This window comes from Symphodus melops (assembly GCF_947650265.1).
Source record: "Symphodus melops genome assembly, chromosome: 1".
NCBI lineage: Eukaryota > Metazoa > Chordata > Actinopteri > Labriformes > Labridae > Symphodus > Symphodus melops.
Genome location: NC_136691.1, coordinates 28,704,432 through 28,723,787, shown reverse-complemented (window position 1 = coordinate 28,723,787; position 19,356 = coordinate 28,704,432). Strand labels below are relative to the sequence as shown.

Here is a 19,356-nt window from a genome sequence, read left to right as displayed (position 1 = left end):
AAGAAGAATACTTCCTTACAGGAAAACGTTTTATGTCCAAACTTAGCTGATGCTTCATATAAACATGGAGTGTAACACCTGTCGTAGTGTTTTCAGGTGTTGTTGCTTTTATTGTCTCCCTGAGCAGAAATGTGCTTTGGACACAAGAGAATGTCACATATATCACATCCCAAAGAACAGCACAACACAAATGTCTTCATACATACAACATTAACTTCCTCACAGCACAGAACACACACAGCTCTTTATTTGATCTGTAGATTGCTGAGTCAGTAAACTTAACAAGACTATGTTATGATGTAGTTGCATGAATGCCGGCTTCGACAGTTATTTGTATATAAAGACATTTTTAAGAACTGTACTTATCTCTAGTTTATCAGCGAGGGTTGAATTGACCCTCACCCTTTGCTGTCTCTTAGTGAGGAATGCATAGTACCGTCTGATGGAGGAAGTTTTCACATTGCATTGTTTGAGCTGTCTTAACATGATGTGAGGACGAAGCGCGTTAAACGTAGCAGTAAGATCCATAAACAGAAGCCTTGCATAATGCTGGGCTATTTTCCAAACGTTTTAAAACAACATGGTTTATTGTGTTAAATGCATCATCCGTTCCTCGACCACAGTGGTTTCATTGCAGCCATTTGCTAATATCAAAAATTGTATTTCTAATGTACACTCAGCAAACCATGTTGACGGAAACTGAAATGTAGAAATGTTTGCAAATTCCTTAAAAAGAAAATCTGAAATATCACATGGTCATAAGTATTCAGACTCTTTGCTGTGTAGCTCATATTTAACTCACATGCTGTTCATTTCTTCTGATCCTCCTTGAGATGGTTCTGCTCCTTCATTGGAGTCCAGATGTGTTTATTTTAAGTGATTGGACTTGATCAGGACAGGCACACACCTGTCTATATAAGACCTTACATAATCCTTAAATGGAAGAAGTTTGGGCCGACCAGAACTCTTCCTAGACCTGGCTGTCCAGCCAAACTGAGCAATCATGGTAGAAGAGCCTTGGTGGGAGAGTTAAAGAAGAACCCAAAGCTCACTGTGGCTGAGCTCCAGAGATGCAGCAGGGAGAAAGTTCAACAAAGTCAACTATCTCTGCAGCCCTCCACCAGTCGGGGCTTTATGGCAGAGTGGCCCGACGGAAGCCTCTCCTCAGTACAAGACATGAAAGCCTGCATAGAGTTTGGCAAAAAAACACCTGAAGGACTCCCAGACTATTACAAAGAAGATTCTCTGATCTGATGAGACCAAGATGGAACTTTTTGGTGTTAATTCTAAGCTGTATGTGAGGAGAAAACCAGGCACTGCTCATCACATGCCCAATACAATCCTCACAGTGAAACATGGTGGTGGCAGCATCATGCTGTGGGGGTGTTTTTAAGCTGCATGGACAGGACGACTGGTTGATGGTAAGATGAATGCGGCCAAGTACAGAGATATCCTAGAAGAAAACCTCTTCCAGAGTGTTCAGGACCTCAGACTGGGCCGAAGGTTCACCTTCCAACAAGACAATGACCCGAAGCACACAGCTAAAATAACAAAGGAGTGGCTTCAGAACAACTCTGTGACCATTCTTGACTGGACCAGCCAGAGCCCTGACCTAAACCCAACTGAGCATCTCTGGAGAGACCTGAAAATGGCTGTCCACCAACATTCACCATCCAACCTGACAGAACTGGAGAGGATCTGCAAGAAGAATGGCCGAGGATCCTCAAATACAGGTGTCAAAAACATGTTGCATCATTCCCAAGAAGACTGATGGCTGCACTAGCCCAAAAGGGTGTTTCTACTAAATACTGAGCAAAGGGTCTGAATACTTATGAACATGTGATATTTCAGTTTTTTTAATACATTTGCAAATATTTCTACATTTCTGTTTGTTTTTTCCTGTAAGATGGGGTGCTGAGTGTACATTAATGAGTTTAATGACTTTTTGGATTTTAGCAAATGGATGCAACGAAACCAAGAGTAAAACATCTAAAGGGGTCTGAATCCTTTCCTTACCCACTGTATTCTGCCCCTCATCCTTTACTTTCCTGACCATTATACAAAACAAGGCACACTAACATGAACAAGCCAGTAAAATGTATTCTCTTGTGTCTGAGTCGCATTGCAGACATTCATCTTTGTAAATATGATGACCTTTCTAGTAGACCTTTCTAACTTTCCTTGTTTCCTCTACAGTCCACTCTATGTCAAAGCTCATATCTGTCCATTGCATGTGACAAATATGTGTAAGCATGTATCTATCTCAGGGATGTATTATTCAAGAAAAATCTACAGTACTTAAGCGTGTTGTGTCCAATAATGATTTGATAAGGAGAAGTCAACATGACCGAAAGAAAATACAAGCAGCCAAAATGAAATAAATGATAAATAAATAAAAATGAAATAAAAAAAATAAATAAAAAAAATAACAAATAAAAAAATGATTTTTATTTAAAAAATAAAATAGAGATTTGTGATGATCAAAAACGCTAATTGAGGAATACCTGGAATAATGAATAATTAAATTAATATATGATAAAAAAAAACCCTGCTGGGTCACTTTTGACCCATGTTGTGCATCAACACTGCACCCACTCAGGCTCCACATCGTGCCCAGTAGAGGGACCACGCCCACTCAGGCTCCACATCGTGCCCAGTAGAGGGACCACGCCCACTCAGGCTCCACATCGTGCCAAGTAGAGGGACCACGCCCACTCAGGCTCCACATCGTGCCCAGTAGAGGGACCACGCCCACTCAGGCTCCACATCGTGCCAAGTAGAGGGACCACGCCCACTCAGGCTCCACATCGTGCCCAGTAGAGGGACCACGCCCACTCAGGCTCCACATCGTGCCCAGTAGAGGGACCACGCCCACTCAGGCTCCACATCGTGCCCAGTAGAGGGACCACGCCCACTCAGGCTCCACATCGTGCCCAGTAGAGGGACCACGCCCACTCAGGCTCCACATCGTGCCCAGTAGAGGGACCAAACCCACTCAGGCTCCACATCGTGCCAAGTAGAGGGACCACGCCCACTCAGGCTCCACATCGTGCCCAGTAGAAGGACCACACCCACTCAGGCTCCACATCGTGCCCAGTAGAAGGACCACACCCACGACCAAAAACCCAAAACACAACAAACAGTGATAATGTTGTTCGTGTAAGGCCTATTTTTATGTTTCTTAACAGACACGTGATCTCTGTCTCCTGCCCAGGGACAACACATGGACATGGCTTATATATAACTCAGGTACAGTTAATAGGCTGGACACTTAAATAAATAAAGCTTGATCACTCATCTCCTGACACGTATCGTGGATTTTACCAGGTCACTTAAAACACTTTTTTTTCTGACAGCACGTGAAGGCAACACAAGGCCCGTATGTGCTCTAACTACTTCCTGTGAGCGCAGTCAGCTGTCACAGTCTGAGAGGAGTGGGATCACAATGTCGGATCTAAACACCAAGTTCAGCGGCTACACAATGACTCAACTCAACGAGTTCCTGGAGGACGACGAGAAACTCTCCATGATGGTCCAGGAGATGGACGAGGTGAGTCAGGCTCGTTAGTCTAGAAGCTTCTCGAAGACTCTCTTTGTTGTCCTGTTACACTCACGGAAATGGCTGCCTTGTTATCCTTGAAAAGATTGGGTCTGCGTGTTGTCAACCAAAGTTCATTGTTCCGCGAAAAGGAAAAGTAATCCTCATTGAAGGGTCGAGCATGGTCTCAAGTTTTAACACACATTATACTAAATAAACTGTACGTATACAGACAGCACAAGCGAATCTATTCAGCTTGTTTTTTTACGAACTAAAATGGTTAATGGCCGCACCAATACTGCTGAGTCATGTTTCACAAAACAGCCGTTAGATGTAAAAAGTGTCAGTAGTCCCAACACTCTGTTCAGACTGCTCGTCCTGACAATCTGCATCCAAAAGTCTGCTGCTTTCTGCTTCACGGGTTTGTTGGCAAGGAGGTTAAACCCCTCATCTGAAGTGATCAGCCCTGTTCAGTTAGTCTATAATCAGAGGTATCACATCAAGTCCTGGACACTTTGTGCTTCGACTGTTTTACAGCAGATTGTTTACATTCAGGTCCGCTCTGAAACGATGCTACAGGACAGAGTTGACCTTTGAACCCATTCACAGCCCTTGGCTCTACTTCCGCTGTTTGTGTTTGTCACGAGCGCAACAACTTCGTAATTTATACTAAATGTAAAATCAGCTGTGTATTCATTCTCAGTCTGTTCATGGCAGCTGACAGGATTTAAGACATTTACTAGCAAAAAGGTTTTTTTTTTTTAAACAGATGGACGATTGCCAGTTGAAGTGGGATTGTGCTGAAAGACTAGATGGGTTATTTTCAGGACTTGTTTTAGTGATTATTTCTGCAGCTCTGTCCTGTTAGACCCAGCCTGTTCAGACTGATTGTCAGCACGCAGGTGATGTTGATAGATTTTCAAAGACCCACCATAGGGTGGATATTTGGGGCATCAAACACGTTCTTGTATTCTGGTTTATAAATTTGACATGGAATAGTTTTTGTTCTTTTAAAGTGAACTCCAAAGAAAGAAAGGTGCCTGGTACTTTCTGCATAATGGTCAGAGTTCACATTGTACCAGATTGAGATTATTCCACAGTGAGTTCTGTAAGAAGCTCAAACATGTTCGAAAAAAAGAGCCCATAAAATGCATGTAGAACAGAACTTGTCCAATACCCACCGCCAACTTAGAGCAATACAATTTGAACGACATCTGAAAAGTAGTGACCCCCAGCCTGAGCATCACGCTGGGCCAAGCATCACGCCGGGCCGAGCATCACGCCGGGCCGAGCATCACGCCGGGCCGAGCCGCTGAGAGCTGAAGCCAAAGTCCCCTCATCCAGCTGGTCCAGCCTCCAACACTCCCCCTGACTCCACCAAACCAAATTCTCAACCAACAAAAAAAAAAAAAAAACGTTAAATATCGGAGAGAACCAACTGGAAAACAGAGACGGCACGTTGGCAGATTAGGTGAGCACTGTAAAAAGAGTCAGGTTAACAAAAGCTGTGACGTGAACAGAGTCGGTGAGTCTGACTGTAAGAGAGCCGGCTCTGACTCTGACATCATATCATTTAACGTGTCCCATTCATTTGGACTTTTTGTTCTGATGGTTACTGAAGCGTTTGTACAGTTATTTGATGTTTGTTTAAGTGGACTCTGAGTTGATGTCCAATAAAAACAGAGGAACAAGTTAACTTTAGAACCAGCTGCACCATCACCAAACAGGACTCTTCTGAAAGACGCCAATACTTGAATGCACTATAAGGAGTAATAAACATTTGTGATTTTAGTCTTCTATAATCCCTTTAATAAAACTGTATGAAGGCTGCTGCTTTTCTTAGTTCACTGGAATGACTGTGAGCCTGACAGACCGCCACATGCTTCATTAAAACACCTGTCAGACTAAAGATAGAGGCAGATATTGTTCGAAGTCTAATGACTGTGATGTTTTCACACTGACTCGTCCGTCATCACCCTCCGGCTGTGTTCTCCATCCGCAGCACAGCTGGAACGCTGAGACAAAGGAATTCCCTCGCTAATTAAACGGATTCACCTGCGACGGCGAGAGATAACGCCATGTACGATGTCTTAAACTCTAAACAAACCGTATACGGTTATTTTCTATACCGTCAAAACTGAGTGTTTTATTCTGAAAATAAACAGGATGTTTTAATGTTGAAGCGTAACGTGGTAGTTTGCAGACTGCAAACGTCCTGTAGCGCACCACACGAGTACGACAGACATGAAAGAGAAAACATCCAGCAGCTCTGTGTCAGGAGGGCAGCAAAACATAGTGTGAATAGTTGATCAAGTCATGTGAAATAATTCATAACTTTATTTATTTATTTTTTACAGGGACAGTGCACATTAATAAACATTTCTGTAAATATGCCAGAGTTAGCCAAAAGGCTAATTTTCATCTGTTGTCCCTGGCCAGATTTTATAAAGGGCTCCCTAAAAAAAAATACAATAAAATTCAAACATTGAAAAAAGCCACAAACTGAACTGAACTGAAAAATAAATCTTTGGATTAATCGGAAAAAAAAAATATTGCTCGATTTTTAATGGTGTAAAAAATAATTGTTTGGGGCTTTAACAGGCTCCATGTTGAACTGGCTCCGCAGGTGGATGGAGTCACTGGAGCCCAGAGCAGCACGTCATGTGTCTGCATGCTACAGGTTCAACTGATGACTCGCTCTGTCTCAAAGCCAACATGATAAAAAGAAGCTGTGACTCTGACTGCTTCTCAAAGTCTCAGCTGGAGGAAACTCCCTCGAGCAGACTTCTTCCATTCAAATTCAATGAGGTCTGCTTCTTGAACATGTCCTCAAATGAAGTCCTGTCATCATGAAGTCTAACTCCCGACACGATCCAGAGAGTCAAGTCCTATACATGTAAGAAGACTGGGAGTGACAAACTTCCTGTTAATCCACTGTAAACTGTAAACTGTGTGCGATTAGCTGCTAATGATGGAGTCTCTTGGATCATCTCTAGTGGGAATGGATATCTGTTCAGGAAATGAATAGCAGAGAGCGTAGACTTTGAAACGGCGTAACACTTCAGCCTTGCATGATGAGGCAGTTTGCATCGACTCTTCTAAGATGTGTTGGACTTCAGGCCTGAAGTTTCCTTTTTGTGTTCAGACTGTAGCTGCATTCAGGTGGTGTTGGACACGTCTCAGAAACGAGGCTCCGAGTTGTAAAATGTACAGAGACGCCTGCTGAAGTCGAAATAATGACGTTGATGTTTTGTTAATGTTAAGATACTTTTTAACAGGCTAATTATTATTAATATTTTAAATCAACATTTTGCTCAAATAGGCGACTTGTAACAACAACAGAGTTGTTGTTGTTGTTATAAATATGTTATTGTTATATATTATGTTATAAATATATATATTATATATATTATTTATTATTTATTATATATTGAGTTATTCTGTGTTCTGTTTGTTCTCTGTAGATTCATTGAATGTGATTATTGTCTTTATGCTGCTGCGAGTGGTTCGATTAAAAGATAGTCAATTATAATAAATAGAGATGGAGAGAGTGGTCATCCTCGTCTCGTCCCTTGGTGAAGTGATCCCACTATTTAATATTTCACATGGCTTTTAATACCCAGTTATACTTTGCTGTATTTTATAACTTGTATTCAACTTTGTTTTTATTGGATTTTATTTTTTATGTTTATTTTTCGACTTGTTGTAAAGCCCTTTGGTTCACTGAAAGGATTGTTGTGAAGGGCTGTATAAATAAAGTACGTCTACGTTTTTTACTCAGTGGATGAACGACTCTCCAAAACCAAAGTTGTGTAAAGCGCTGAATAAGGATGATCAGTTTACTTTGTCAAAAGCTTTTTCTGCATCGAATGATGTGATTGTGGTTTTGTCCTGCTGCGTTGATGAGGTTAAAAAGTCTGTGGATGTTGTTGTCTGTTTGGTCGGGGTGAAGGATGGCTCTGTTCTTGTTGTGATAAGTGAGAGAGGGCGGGAGCTGGAGGGGTGAGATGGCTCCTCATTGGCTTTTACAAGTTGTCATTACAGCAGCGTTCACATGTGTGGCGATGTCGGAGCTCGCTTTCATTTCTGGAATAGTGGTGATAAAAAGTGTTTGTGAAAGGAAGTCCATCTGGTCCAGGAGATTTCTAGTTTGGCGTTCTATGCATGGCTTTGTACAGTTCTTCAGTGTGAGCGGTGCATCCAGAGAGGTGGGCAGGATTGGTAGATCCAGGTTATTTACAGATGTATTGAAACGTTTCATGTTTGAGCTGTTGGATAATGAACTGGCTCTTTCTCTGTGTGATACTTTCCACTTGATTCATTTCAGCTTGTGTGTGTTCTCTTGGGGGTTTTTCGTTATGTGGTTTTGTTAAATATTTTATTTTTGTGTCCAGATCCATTTCTTCTTTTTGTTGCTGTTTTTTCTTGTGTGATGATTTCTGATATTATTATTCCTATTACTGTTTTGGCTGTTTCCCTTAGAAGTGAAGGTGAGATGTTTCCAGAAGGAATGCCCACTCTCTCCTGATCGATGAAATCAAACCGGGGTCTTGTGAATGGCTTGATGTGTGATTGGATGTGTATTGATAGGGAGACAGGAGCCTGGTCACTGATTTATGATTGGATGAATTGTATTTACTCGAATGTGTCGGGAGAGTGAATAATTTATGAGGAAGAAATCGATTCAGGAGGACGATTGGTGGAGCGGGAAAAGAACAACGTTCCCTGGATGATGGTTTTCTCATTGTCCAACTATGTCCAAGTCCAAGGTCCATCATGCATCGTTTTATTTCAGTATATTTGGAGTGAGCCGGTGTGCTCGAGCGGTCAGTTGTGGGGTTGATGTCAGTGTTGAAGTCTCCAGCTCGGATGATATCGGATGAGTTGTTCAGTAGAAGAAATGAAATGTTGGAAAAAGGAGGGGTCGTTGTTGGTTTATAGATCCATGAATGATAATAAATCTTCCAATTTGGTCAATGAGAGATTTTTTTATTTACTAGGACTAAGACGCCTCTTTGTTTACTGTTGGATGGTTATAAATGTATTTGATCTAGTTGTTTAAAGTTGAGCTGTTGTGTTTCTGAGTGTGTAGAAAACATGATGCATTATGTGTATTATGCTATGTCTTCTTCTGAGGGGAGAAGGGGGGGAGGGGCTTTTGAGGGTGACTGCATCGCTGCCTTAGACTGTTTATAAACGAGTATTACATCTATACAGAGAGACATACACGTGACAGGACACACGAGTGATAAGACACAAAAACAAAAACACAATCTTCTACACACACGTGATGGCGGCTGCCCTCGCTGCTTTGATTGAAGAAAGAAATACGAACTAAAAACAAATCAAAATAAAGATTGCCAGTGAAGTTCTGCGGTTCAGAGTCTTAAGCCCGTTTCCACTGGGCGGTCCGGCTCGGTTCATCTCAGTACGGCGCGCATTTTGCGGCGTTTCCATAGACTAATCCTGGGAAAGATTCCCAAATAACCGATCCGTACTGTCCCACTTTTTGGGACCCTTCCGTTAGGGTGCCAAGAATGTGGAGCCGACCCGAAAAGGTGGAGCTAAACACTGCAGCCCGCTGATTGGTTGAAAGAATCGTCACTTCCTGTGTTACGTTGGCTAACAAAACTCTGCTGTGTTTAAACCATTGACTGTAACACAGCTGATTGTTTACGTGTGTATTTGTCCTCGTCGCTCACAGCCTTCTCTGAAACAAAGCTGGATGAGTTCTTGTAATAAAGAGTCACATGACAGTGACAGAGGAGATGAACTGCTGGATGTCTTCTTCGTTGGTTTTGTTTGTGTAGCGTTTTTCTCCCTTGTTAGCTGCTATCATATGACACTATTTACATAGTGGCTATCGTCATCCGGCTTACACGCGGAGCACGGCTGGCTGTGGAAACACAAACGGGATCGGGCTTAATCGAACCGAACCGTACCGAACCGTACCGATCCGTACCGGACTGCTGTGTGGAAACGGGGCTAAAGTGAGATAGTGACGTAGGGGAACGCTTACATGTGTCCATGGTTACCAACGCTCTGATGACGTAATCAACACGCCTCTATGTGCGAGAGACGTCAGTTATATCAGGGTTTCTGTATCGCGTACCGTGTTTGTGTAAGAAGACATCAGGGCACATGTACCAATATATCGTTTACACAATGAATTAGAATTGACAAGTTGACTTGTAACAATCGCCATAACATGTGGTGTGAGCAGACTGAAGCTGGGGGCAGAAGATGAAGCAATGTTTGAACTTTTGAATGAAACGTTCTCCCACCACATGTGGATTAAGCTGGTTGGCTTCCCCTCCAAGCTGGAGTGAGATGGAAGCATATTCCAGACACATGATTCTCGTGTGGATTACTACATTAGCTTTCCAAAATCCAGGTCTGTCGTCCGTCCAGACAAGCTTAACCTACATTTCCTGTTGTTGTTTAGCCTGTGTGTGGAGACTGGAGAATTAAGAGCATTATAATGTTTCCAGGCAAACAATTGACTGTACGAGCCTGCAGTTCTGTTTGCTATTTAAAGTCGTGTCACCTCATGATTTGATGACTCACAGAGCATCTGTACTAAACATATTGAGCTGCTTTTATTTCTCTTTCCCATCAACCCAAGACACGCCTGCTTTAGTCAACCCCAACCTGGACTGTCTTTTCACGGACATGGGATGGTACGAGCACTCGCCGCTGACTCCATTATTCCAGTTGCAATCCGTTAAAATCCATTGCTTCTTTTCCCTCACACTGTGTTATTGTTGTGACCCAGCTTTTAGTTTCACCTCACTGAATATACTAACAAGGAAAATAATGAACGGGATACAAACGTACAGTATGACGGCTTCAGCACACACGTGAGCCAGATGTCAACAAAAACAACAGGCAGCTACGGCAACTCTCAAGGGACAAATTAGACAGATACAGAACTGTCTGCTACACCTGCGACATGTCAGTCAAGAAAAGTGATGACAAAACGATGAAGTGAATGTTCAGGGCAAGATTTATGGCGTTAAAATTGTATTCTATAGAAATATGAGTTTGATGCTTAAAACACAATTAGAAAACAACGGAGACTGAAACAGGCTGTCTCGTCATTAGCTAGCCCTGTTAGCATACTTCATTAGCCAAAACTGTAACTGGAGATTTACTTCCATTAAGTTTAATAGAAGGAGCTTCAGAGAGCTCAGGGTGGAGAACAAGCGACCATCACGGAGAACACAGTATGAAGTACAGCTAGCCTACGCTGCTGTCGTCACATGCTTTCTGTTGTTGGCTATTTATTTACATTTATGTTTAAATATTGTATGTTTATGTCATTGTACAAGAATAACAGGCATAAAGGCATTTTACTGGGTGTTTATGTCATTTTACAGGTATACAAAATCTCGCATCTGATGCGACTTTTTTTTAATGATAGAAAATAATCTGCGAGTACTCGTTCATTAGGCAAGACATCCCAAGTCACCAGAGCAAGTCTCGATGCGGACCAAAATATGGAAGTTGGTCTGGTTGCCAGAGAGGTGCCTGATCACTGGCACTGCCGAAGTGCCCTTGAGCAAGGCTCCAAACCCACACCAGCTCAGCGGACGCTTCCAGTGCCCGCTGAGAGATATATATATATATATATATATATATATATATATATGCATCATCATAGACTGAGGCTGCCTGTGATATATATCTCACAAGCAGTGCAGCCTTTTGTCTCCATGAGACTGAAGTTTGGGATAGTTTGGTGAAGTTCCTGTTTTATAGAGATTTGTCACTTTTATAATGAAGGGCTTCTCAAATGACTCTCCTCACAGGCATTCACTGCAGGGGCATTGTGTAAGAGCAGATCTCGTCTACACTGGAGTTCAAAGGTTTTCTACAGACAATCCTGACACGTGTTTCTTTTTTAGATGCAGGATGTCCAGAACAGCAAGGAGAAGACATTGGTCAGCAACCGTACCCTGGCAGAGCAGAACCTGGCCCTGCAGCCCAGACTGGAGCACAAGAAAGAGCAACTGACCAAGCGCTACAGCAACCTTCAGGAAAGCTTCGAGTCTTATCAGCTTCGAAAGTCCACCCTAGGTAAAGTGACAGTGCAGCTATTGTAAGAATAAGAACTTAACAGTGCCCAACGATAATGAAATGTGAACGCACTTTGAACACGCTGTGAACTAAACGAAGGCAGGCTGAGTAATGTCACAATATTCAAAGTGCTGATTACAGCTGTTCTTCTTTTGCTAATCATCATCTCTGCATAACGAATGAATAAGCCTAACTATTCTTTTTGGAGCGGGCAATATTCCTGTATATAGTTGACCATATGTGTGGTATTTGATTTCACAGTACAGTAAGTCAGCCAGTGTTACTGGGACAGACAAACGCAGCAGCCATGTGTCAATATCGAACTATGCATCCAGCTAACTGGCTAATGTCTGATCTGTAGTTCTTCACCTCTCAGTCAGTTCAAAGCTTTATTATCTATGTGTGTGAACATTGTTCTGTCATTACAGGAACATGAGGTGTTATATAATGTACCACCATAATCACATTGTTTGTTCCTGTGCAGCATGAGACCGGTTTCACCAGTTCTCTTATTCCCCAACAGATGCCTTAGAGGAGTAGAGTCATTCAAAGTCGCTGTTGTTAAAGTCCCAGATCTTCCATCACATGAAGGTGGAGGGTGCAGTGTTGTCAACCCTTCTGACCTATTTAAACAACTGGAGCAGTGGTAGACTTGGTCGGGGGTTCGATCCCTACATCTGATGGACTCTTCACTCTGCAGCAGCCTCTACCATCAGTGTGTGAATGTGTATGAATGGATGAGTTCATACTGATGGACTCTTTACTCTGCAGCAGCCTCTACCATCAGTGTGTGAATGTGTCGGTGTGACCTGTGAGCTGAGCTGTGAGGAGTCAGAAGACTATAAATAAACAAGCTGAAGTCCATTCACAATTTACCAAGGGAGAGACGACACTTGTGACACACTGGTTGCCTAGCAGCAGTTTCAAAATAGTGTGCTAAGCATTCCGCTCTCTGCTGCCCTGAAATGTGACTTTGCCCTTTAGGCTGTAAAGCATGTGGACTCTACAAAATGCGTGCGTGCGTGTTGAAGCCACGAGAAGATTCACTGTTAATGAGCAAGGCGCCTCAACTGATGCATTGACAAGAGGGGAGTCGACTCCCTCTCTCCCTCCTCTCTGAAGCTGCACATATTTATCAAGGTGTGTTTTTAGCTGTGTACATACAACAAGTACGTCTCAGATTGAGAACACAAATGACTCAAATACAAATATTTAGTTTAGATTTGATATCAGATAATAAATGGTAAATGGACTTGTGTGTTTCTTCTGCCTATTCAAAGCTCTTTTACTCCGCAGGTCACACCGACACATTCACACACTGATGGTAGAGGCTGCTGCAGAGTAAAGAGTCCATCAGTATTAACTCATCCATTCAGACACATTCACACACTGATGGTAGAGGCTGCTGCAGAGTAAAGACACTACTTGGAGTGCAACGGTTACTTTGGAATCACTGATATCGTTTTTCTGTCTTGTCTGTCGTTTGAAAAGCAAAGCTAGAAAATCATCGACCAAAAAATGGCGTCTCCCATGCTGCTCCTTCCCCACTCGTTATCTTCAGCTTCAGTGTCTTGCACAGACATGAACGATTTCTGATACATTTTCTGTCAGTTTCTGTGGAAACACAAGATTTTGACTGAACTCAAATGACGCTCCATTATTGATGGAAATGGTCAACATGAGATTCAGCAGAGCAGCAGAAGTAGTGCTGTGTGCTAGGAGCTGCATTATGGGCCTGTTCTTGTGGCCCTGCTGAATATAATGTTTCATGTCTTACTACTAACGAGGCAGAACAGTCTTTGCTGAGTTCAGCTTGTTCATCACATGTGCGATGTTCTGCTGCCTCTTTAACAGACCACCAATCAGGAAACACTTCTCTGGACACTTTGCTGGCCCTGCTGCAAGCCGAGGGAGCTCAGATCGAGGAGGACACAGAGGTAAGCCTGATGTCATGTTTCCTGCACTCACACACCTGCCTTAAAAAGGATTTGCAAATGTGCATTGACCAAATGCATCAAATCATCAGGAACACCTTTTCATCCACAATGTGCTCAAAATCTGTCTGCTGAGATTTTAGTATAAAATCAAGATGGTGACAATCAGGGCATACAGGGAACATTAATGGTTGCAACCCCACCCCTCTTGTCTTGATGCAACAATTGGATGTCCTTATGTTTAGGCTTTGTTCAGACTGCCACCCAAATCGGATCTGATCAGAATCTAACTGACTGACTGTCCATTTTATAAATTGCCAGTGACCAGCTCTGATCTGCACATCCGTATTGACGTGGTCTGATCCACATTGGTTTCTGTGGTAACAGGTTACGCCCAGGAAATACAACCGTGAAATCAAAGTTTTCTGATGCAAACAGTCTTGTGGAACAGTCAGTCTGGTTTTACTGGTTTGTTTTTATTCTCGCACTTACCAAAGTGAACTTCTGGCTCTCCAGATCTACGTCGTTGTTATTGTCCATGGTGTCGACCAAGACGTTCAGATTGAGTCAGATCTGTAGGAATCAGATGTGAATCTCATTTGAAACCATCTGTGTATGTGGTTTAAATCAGATTTGGAAAAAAATTTTGTGTTCAGACTGTCAAAAAAAACAAACTCCAAACAATCAAGATCCTATTTGGAGGTGCAGTATGAACAAGTCTTAGAGATGGGGGTTTGTAGTGTTAGGATTGCCGGATGTTAAAGGATTAAAAACATTTCTATGCACATATTATCTTTTTTGGTTGTGCCAGTCTTTCTTTATCTGTCTACATGATGTTTATGTCTTTGAGCACTTCATGAGTGACTGGTTTGTGATGATTCATGACTCAGGTGTCGTGTTTGGAATTTTCTTTGTCTTGGAAAAAAACTTGGTTGCGACTTCTGTACTTGTGCCTAAACTGTCCCAAATCTCTCTCTCTGTGCACCACAGAATATGGCTGACTCCTTCCTGGATGGCGACATGACCCTCGATTCCTTCATCGATGCCTACCAGAGCAACAGAAAGCTGGCACATTTGCGGAGGGTGAAGATTGAAAAGCTGCAAGAGATGGTGCTGCAGGGCCAGCGGCTCCCCCAGGCACCTGCCCCTTCCTCCCGTTCTCAGGATGTGTCGGCAGCACCCAGATCTTCATCCTCCTCTTTTCTAACAGAGCCCAGCAGCAGCAGCTCCTCCCCTCTCGCCCAGCCGAGGAGGAAGCCTCCACCTCCTCCAGCCCAACCAGCCCCCACTCTGAATACCGCTCCAACTTCGGTCTTCTTCTCGGCATCACCATACCCGCCAATTCCTCCCAGAACAGGCCAACCTTTCCCCAACGTCTCCTCCGGCTACTCCAACCACTTCCTGTCTCAGTACCCCCCTGCTCTGCCTGAAAGGCCCAGCGCTCGTGTGGCCCCGCAACCTGGCTTCATCATGCAGTAGTTAGAAGCACGGGCCACACAGAAGACACACCTGGTGTCTCAGACTTTTCACAACTGGATCTTCTATAGGGACATCTCTTCTATGTCGTCAGCCTTTTATGAATACGACCAATCGCAACACAAAGCCAGGCCTGCTTTGGCTGCTCTGGTCAAAGTTCATCTGAACCAAGACTTTTGTGGATTAGGGCTCTACTCTCCATCGCATCAACACTCCAGACACAACAAGAGTTATTATAGCCTCAGTCCCTTCAGTGGAAGGGCCCATCGCAGGCTGCACTAAAAGCCGGTGTGTCTCCCCTGAGCTGAGGTTCTTCATTTATCTGCACTTTACGTCTCCAGAAAGCCCCTGAGCTCTGCATGCCAATCGTTTTCTTTCTTTAACACATGTTCTTCAATCTTTAAAAGGGCACAAAATCATCTCGGAGAATCCTCATTTCTATTTGCAGCGCACTCATTAACTGGTAAAGGTTATGCAAGCAATGAGAGACCCTAATTACTGTGCAGTTTGAACGAAGATATTCTCCGAATATGTTCAGGCCAAATTGCAACTATACTGTGATTTTCTTTTTATTACAAAAAATTCACAAGGTACATAGAAATATTTGATTTGTTTCCACGTCTTTGTTTGAAATCGAACTAAAAGAGTCCTGATGATAATAGCCAGGGTCGAGCATGAGCAGGTGTAAAGGAGAGCGTGACCGGAGAGGACTTGGTGGAGCTACTGTAACACACAAACAAGCCTATTGGCCATTGCTTGAAATGATTTGTGTGTCGCCGTATAGTGCTCTCCTTATTTGGGCTGTTTTGGTTATGAAACACTCCTTAATGTCGTCCTTTGATTTTAAATCCATGAGGAAGATTATTGGCTGTCATTGGGACCTGCTCAGTTTTTTCTCACACTGAGCACCAAAGACTCCCTGCATCACTCCATTAACATGTTTAAGCTTCTTTTTTTTTTTTTTTTTAAATGTGAAGTGAAACATTTATTGAGGTAGTCCATCTTCGTTCCTTACACATATTAGTTGTTAATGTTAATCTGAAATGCTTTCCGTCAGCCAGACGTCCACATGTGGAACTCGTCTTGGCTTGAGGAGGAAACTTTTTCTGGTGCGATAAAACAACGCCTCATTCTTCCCGAAGGCTGGATCTCGCACTGTTGAAGAGCCATGAGTGCCTACACTTGAAATCATCATGTCCTGCTGACAACTACATGTTTATCAGTGCTCATCTGTAGCCCCCCCCCCCCCCCCCCCCCGTCCACCTAACATCTGGACTCCCTCCTCCTGCTGTGAGTTAGCAGAAGCTAGTTGAAGTCCATGCCTGACTGTCTATCAGGTCTAGATCTTTAAGAGGCATACTGAACATGGTGCTTGTGATTCTGCACCTCTCTCATCCTTCCTGTTTTGTTTTGAGGTTTTTGTCTGAGGTTGACGTTAAGCATCTGTGCACGTGTTGTTGCTGTTTAACATTTAATTTGTGAGAATAACAGGGCTCAGGAATGTTTCAGTTCATCATTTGGTGATACTCTGTCACCCTGCGGTGAACAACAACTTCCCCACTAAATAGACGACGCATACTACGTCAGGAGGCGAACAACAGAACTATTCGTAGGCATAAGCATTAACATGTCCGTGAAGCAGCATGGACCACCTAACAATGATCATTCTTTTCTGCATGCTCTTTGTGTTTGCTCTCCAGATTCCTCTTTAATACTTTTTTAAGCTGCTGAGCTGCTTTTTACTTTTGAACTGATCCTCTGTGTGCATCGTTTTATATGTGGTTGGTGACTTTTTCAGTTTAATGTTGTAGTTATTTACTTTCAGTACAGCTGAATGTTTAAGTTGAATTCAATGTTATTTTCAAGTTAAATAAATCTCAAAGTTTTGTATCAGTTTTTATCTCGGTGCATTTCTTTTCAAACGAACACGTCTGAAATCTACACATTCAAAGAGACACAAGAACAGAGCGTTGGGAGAGAGCTGCTTTCTGCAGGGTCACAAACCTCCTCTGGTTGATTCATGTTAGAGCAAAGCAGAGAACAGATGTTTCATTGAGACCACTGTTTGAAAAGGTCCTCTCTAAACTCTTTTCGACAATACTCAATCACAGGGTTGTAGTCAATCCCTGACATTAAATGGTAACTATTGTACAAAAAAAAAAAAAAAACAAGATTCAAACAAATGAGTTAAATCTAAAATAAAACCATTTCCGTCGGTGAAATGACAATGAAACGGTGTTGAAATAAAATGTGTATGAGAAAATGTCAAATTTAAGCTTGCACATAGCAGCAGCAATGAATCTTCTAATCTTTACACAGAAGAACAAACCTGTGTGTATCATCTCTGTGTATCTTTATTTATCACCTTAGACCGCTGAGGAAATTCAGAGGCTTTGTAAAAGTTTTCATTCTGGAGCGATAGAGAGTGTGCCGACTGCAAACATCCCCCAGTGGGAATGGAAGAGAAGTGAGTGTGACTGAAGAGCCCTGCAGAGGGCGCTGGAGTCAACAGAGTGTACCGTGGACTCCTCACCCTCCAGAACATAATGTCAAGGAGGAGCACAGCCAGGGAAAACATTGACCTCCCCATTAACGTTGTCCTCTGTTACTCTGGAAGATGCCTGTGTGTCACATCAAGAGAAACACGGGCAGACTCAGGACGAGCTTCTTCCCTCAGCCTGTCAGGACTGATGACTCCGCCCTCCTCTGGTCAAAAACCTCATCAGCATCGCACACAATGTAACTGTAACATACATGATGCACACAACACAATCTGCACATTTGACATTTAACATCTTGACACTCTTTACATCATCATACAATTTGTACATTTATACACTGCACAAAAAAATAAACTGAACACTTAAACAGCACAAGTCAATCACACTTCTGTGAAATCAAACTGTCCACTTAGGAAGCAACACTGATTGACATTCAATAGAATAGACAACAGGTGGTAATTATAGGCAATTAGCAAGACCCCCCATTAAAGGAGAGGTTCTGCAGGTGGTGACCCCAGACCACCTCTCAGCTCCGAAGCTTTCTGCCTGATGTTTTGGTCACTGTTGAATCTTAGCGGTGCTTTCACTCTGGTGGTAGCTTGAGACGGAGTCTACAACCGACACAAGTGGCTCAGGTAGTGCAGCTCATTGATGCTATGGACCGGCCCGCCCGCTCCCCAGACCTGAATCCAACTGAGCACATCTGGGACATCATGTGTGGCTCCATCCACCAACGCCACGATGCACCACAGACCGTCCAGGAGGTGGTGGATGCTTTAGTCCAGGTCTGGGAGGAGATCCTTCAGGAGACCATCCTCCACCTCATCAGGAGCAGCCCAGGTGTTGTAGGGAGGTCATACAGGCACGTGGAGGCCACACACACTACTGAGCCTCATTTTGACTTGTTTACATCACAGTTGAATCTGTCTGTAGTTTTTCCACTTTAGTTTTGAGTGTGACTCCAAATCTAGACCTCCATTGGTTAATACATTTGATTTCCATTCATCATTTTTTGTGATTTTGTTGTCAGCAAATCCAACTATGAAAAGAACAAAGTCTTTAATAAGAATACTCGTTTAGAGATAGGAGGTCTTATTTTATTTTTTTGAGCAGTTATATATATTTTTTATCTAAATTTACTATAAATATGTAAATGATTGTCATGTTTGAATATTTTTATTGCATGGCCTCGCAGAACAGTCACTACAATTTACTGCACACCTGTTTGAGCATGTGACAAATACAATGTTGAATACTGTATGGAAGGGTGAACACCATATGAAAGCGTTTGAAGCAGCTGATAGAAGGTTTGAAGGTGATGAGGAACAAAGTGCAGAGCGTCTGGTGATTTTGAATGTGTGCAGCTATAAATATAGACCCCCCCCCCCGTTTTTCCATTAAAACTAAAATGTGCTCACAACTTTTTTTTTTGTTACTTCACAGAATCTTGAGTTGTAGGAATATTTATATTATTCGTTATCTTATATTTGGTCTCTTCTAAATGACGTATGGCTTATATCTTAACCAATTAATTATGCATGATCTGTTTTCTTCCCACTTTTACGTGTTAAGTAATTGTTATTAAAGTTATTGTCTAAATTATTTTGTAAGCTGAACTATAGTTAAGATCGTTTGATCGATGAACATCAACGTGATCATGAGGTGATCAGAGACAGGGAGAGAGGGGGGCGCGAGGGGGCTTCACCATCTCCCCACGTGTTACGTTTCCATAGTTACGTCACATCAGCAGCAACTCCACCATGTTGAAGGAAATCCACTGTTGCTCCTCAGTCACTGTCAGATTACAGTTTAATCCGAGGGGGGAGGA

The 19,356-nt window shown here is 42.7% G+C and overlaps 1 protein-coding gene across 1 annotated transcript; it reads left to right on the top strand.

Moving 5' to 3' along the window:
* The first annotated feature begins 3,369 nt into the window (after positions 1-3,369).
* Positions 3,370-16,920, top strand: vps37ba (VPS37B subunit of ESCRT-I a). The gene is made up of 4 exons (XM_079353738.1): positions 3,370-3,550; positions 11,446-11,617; positions 13,472-13,554; positions 14,542-16,920. The coding sequence occupies exons 1-4, from the start codon at positions 3,446-3,448 to the stop codon at positions 15,028-15,030; spliced, it is 849 nt and encodes a 282-aa protein (XP_079209864.1). The 5' UTR covers positions 3,370-3,445; the 3' UTR covers positions 15,031-16,920.
* Positions 16,921-19,356: the final 2,436 nt, after the last annotated feature.

Excerpts from the sequence above, each read along its gene's own strand:
- vps37ba (XM_079353738.1), top strand. The coding sequence starts at position 3,446 with ATGTCGGATCTAAACACCAAGTTCAGCGGCTACACAATGACTCAACTC. Across the intron at positions 11,618-13,471 it reads GCTTCGAAAGTCCACCCTAG|ACCACCAATCAGGAAACACT; the intron begins GTAAAGTGACAG and ends CCTCTTTAACAG. Across the intron at positions 13,555-14,541 it reads AGATCGAGGAGGACACAGAG|AATATGGCTGACTCCTTCCT; the intron begins GTAAGCCTGATG and ends TGTGCACCACAG.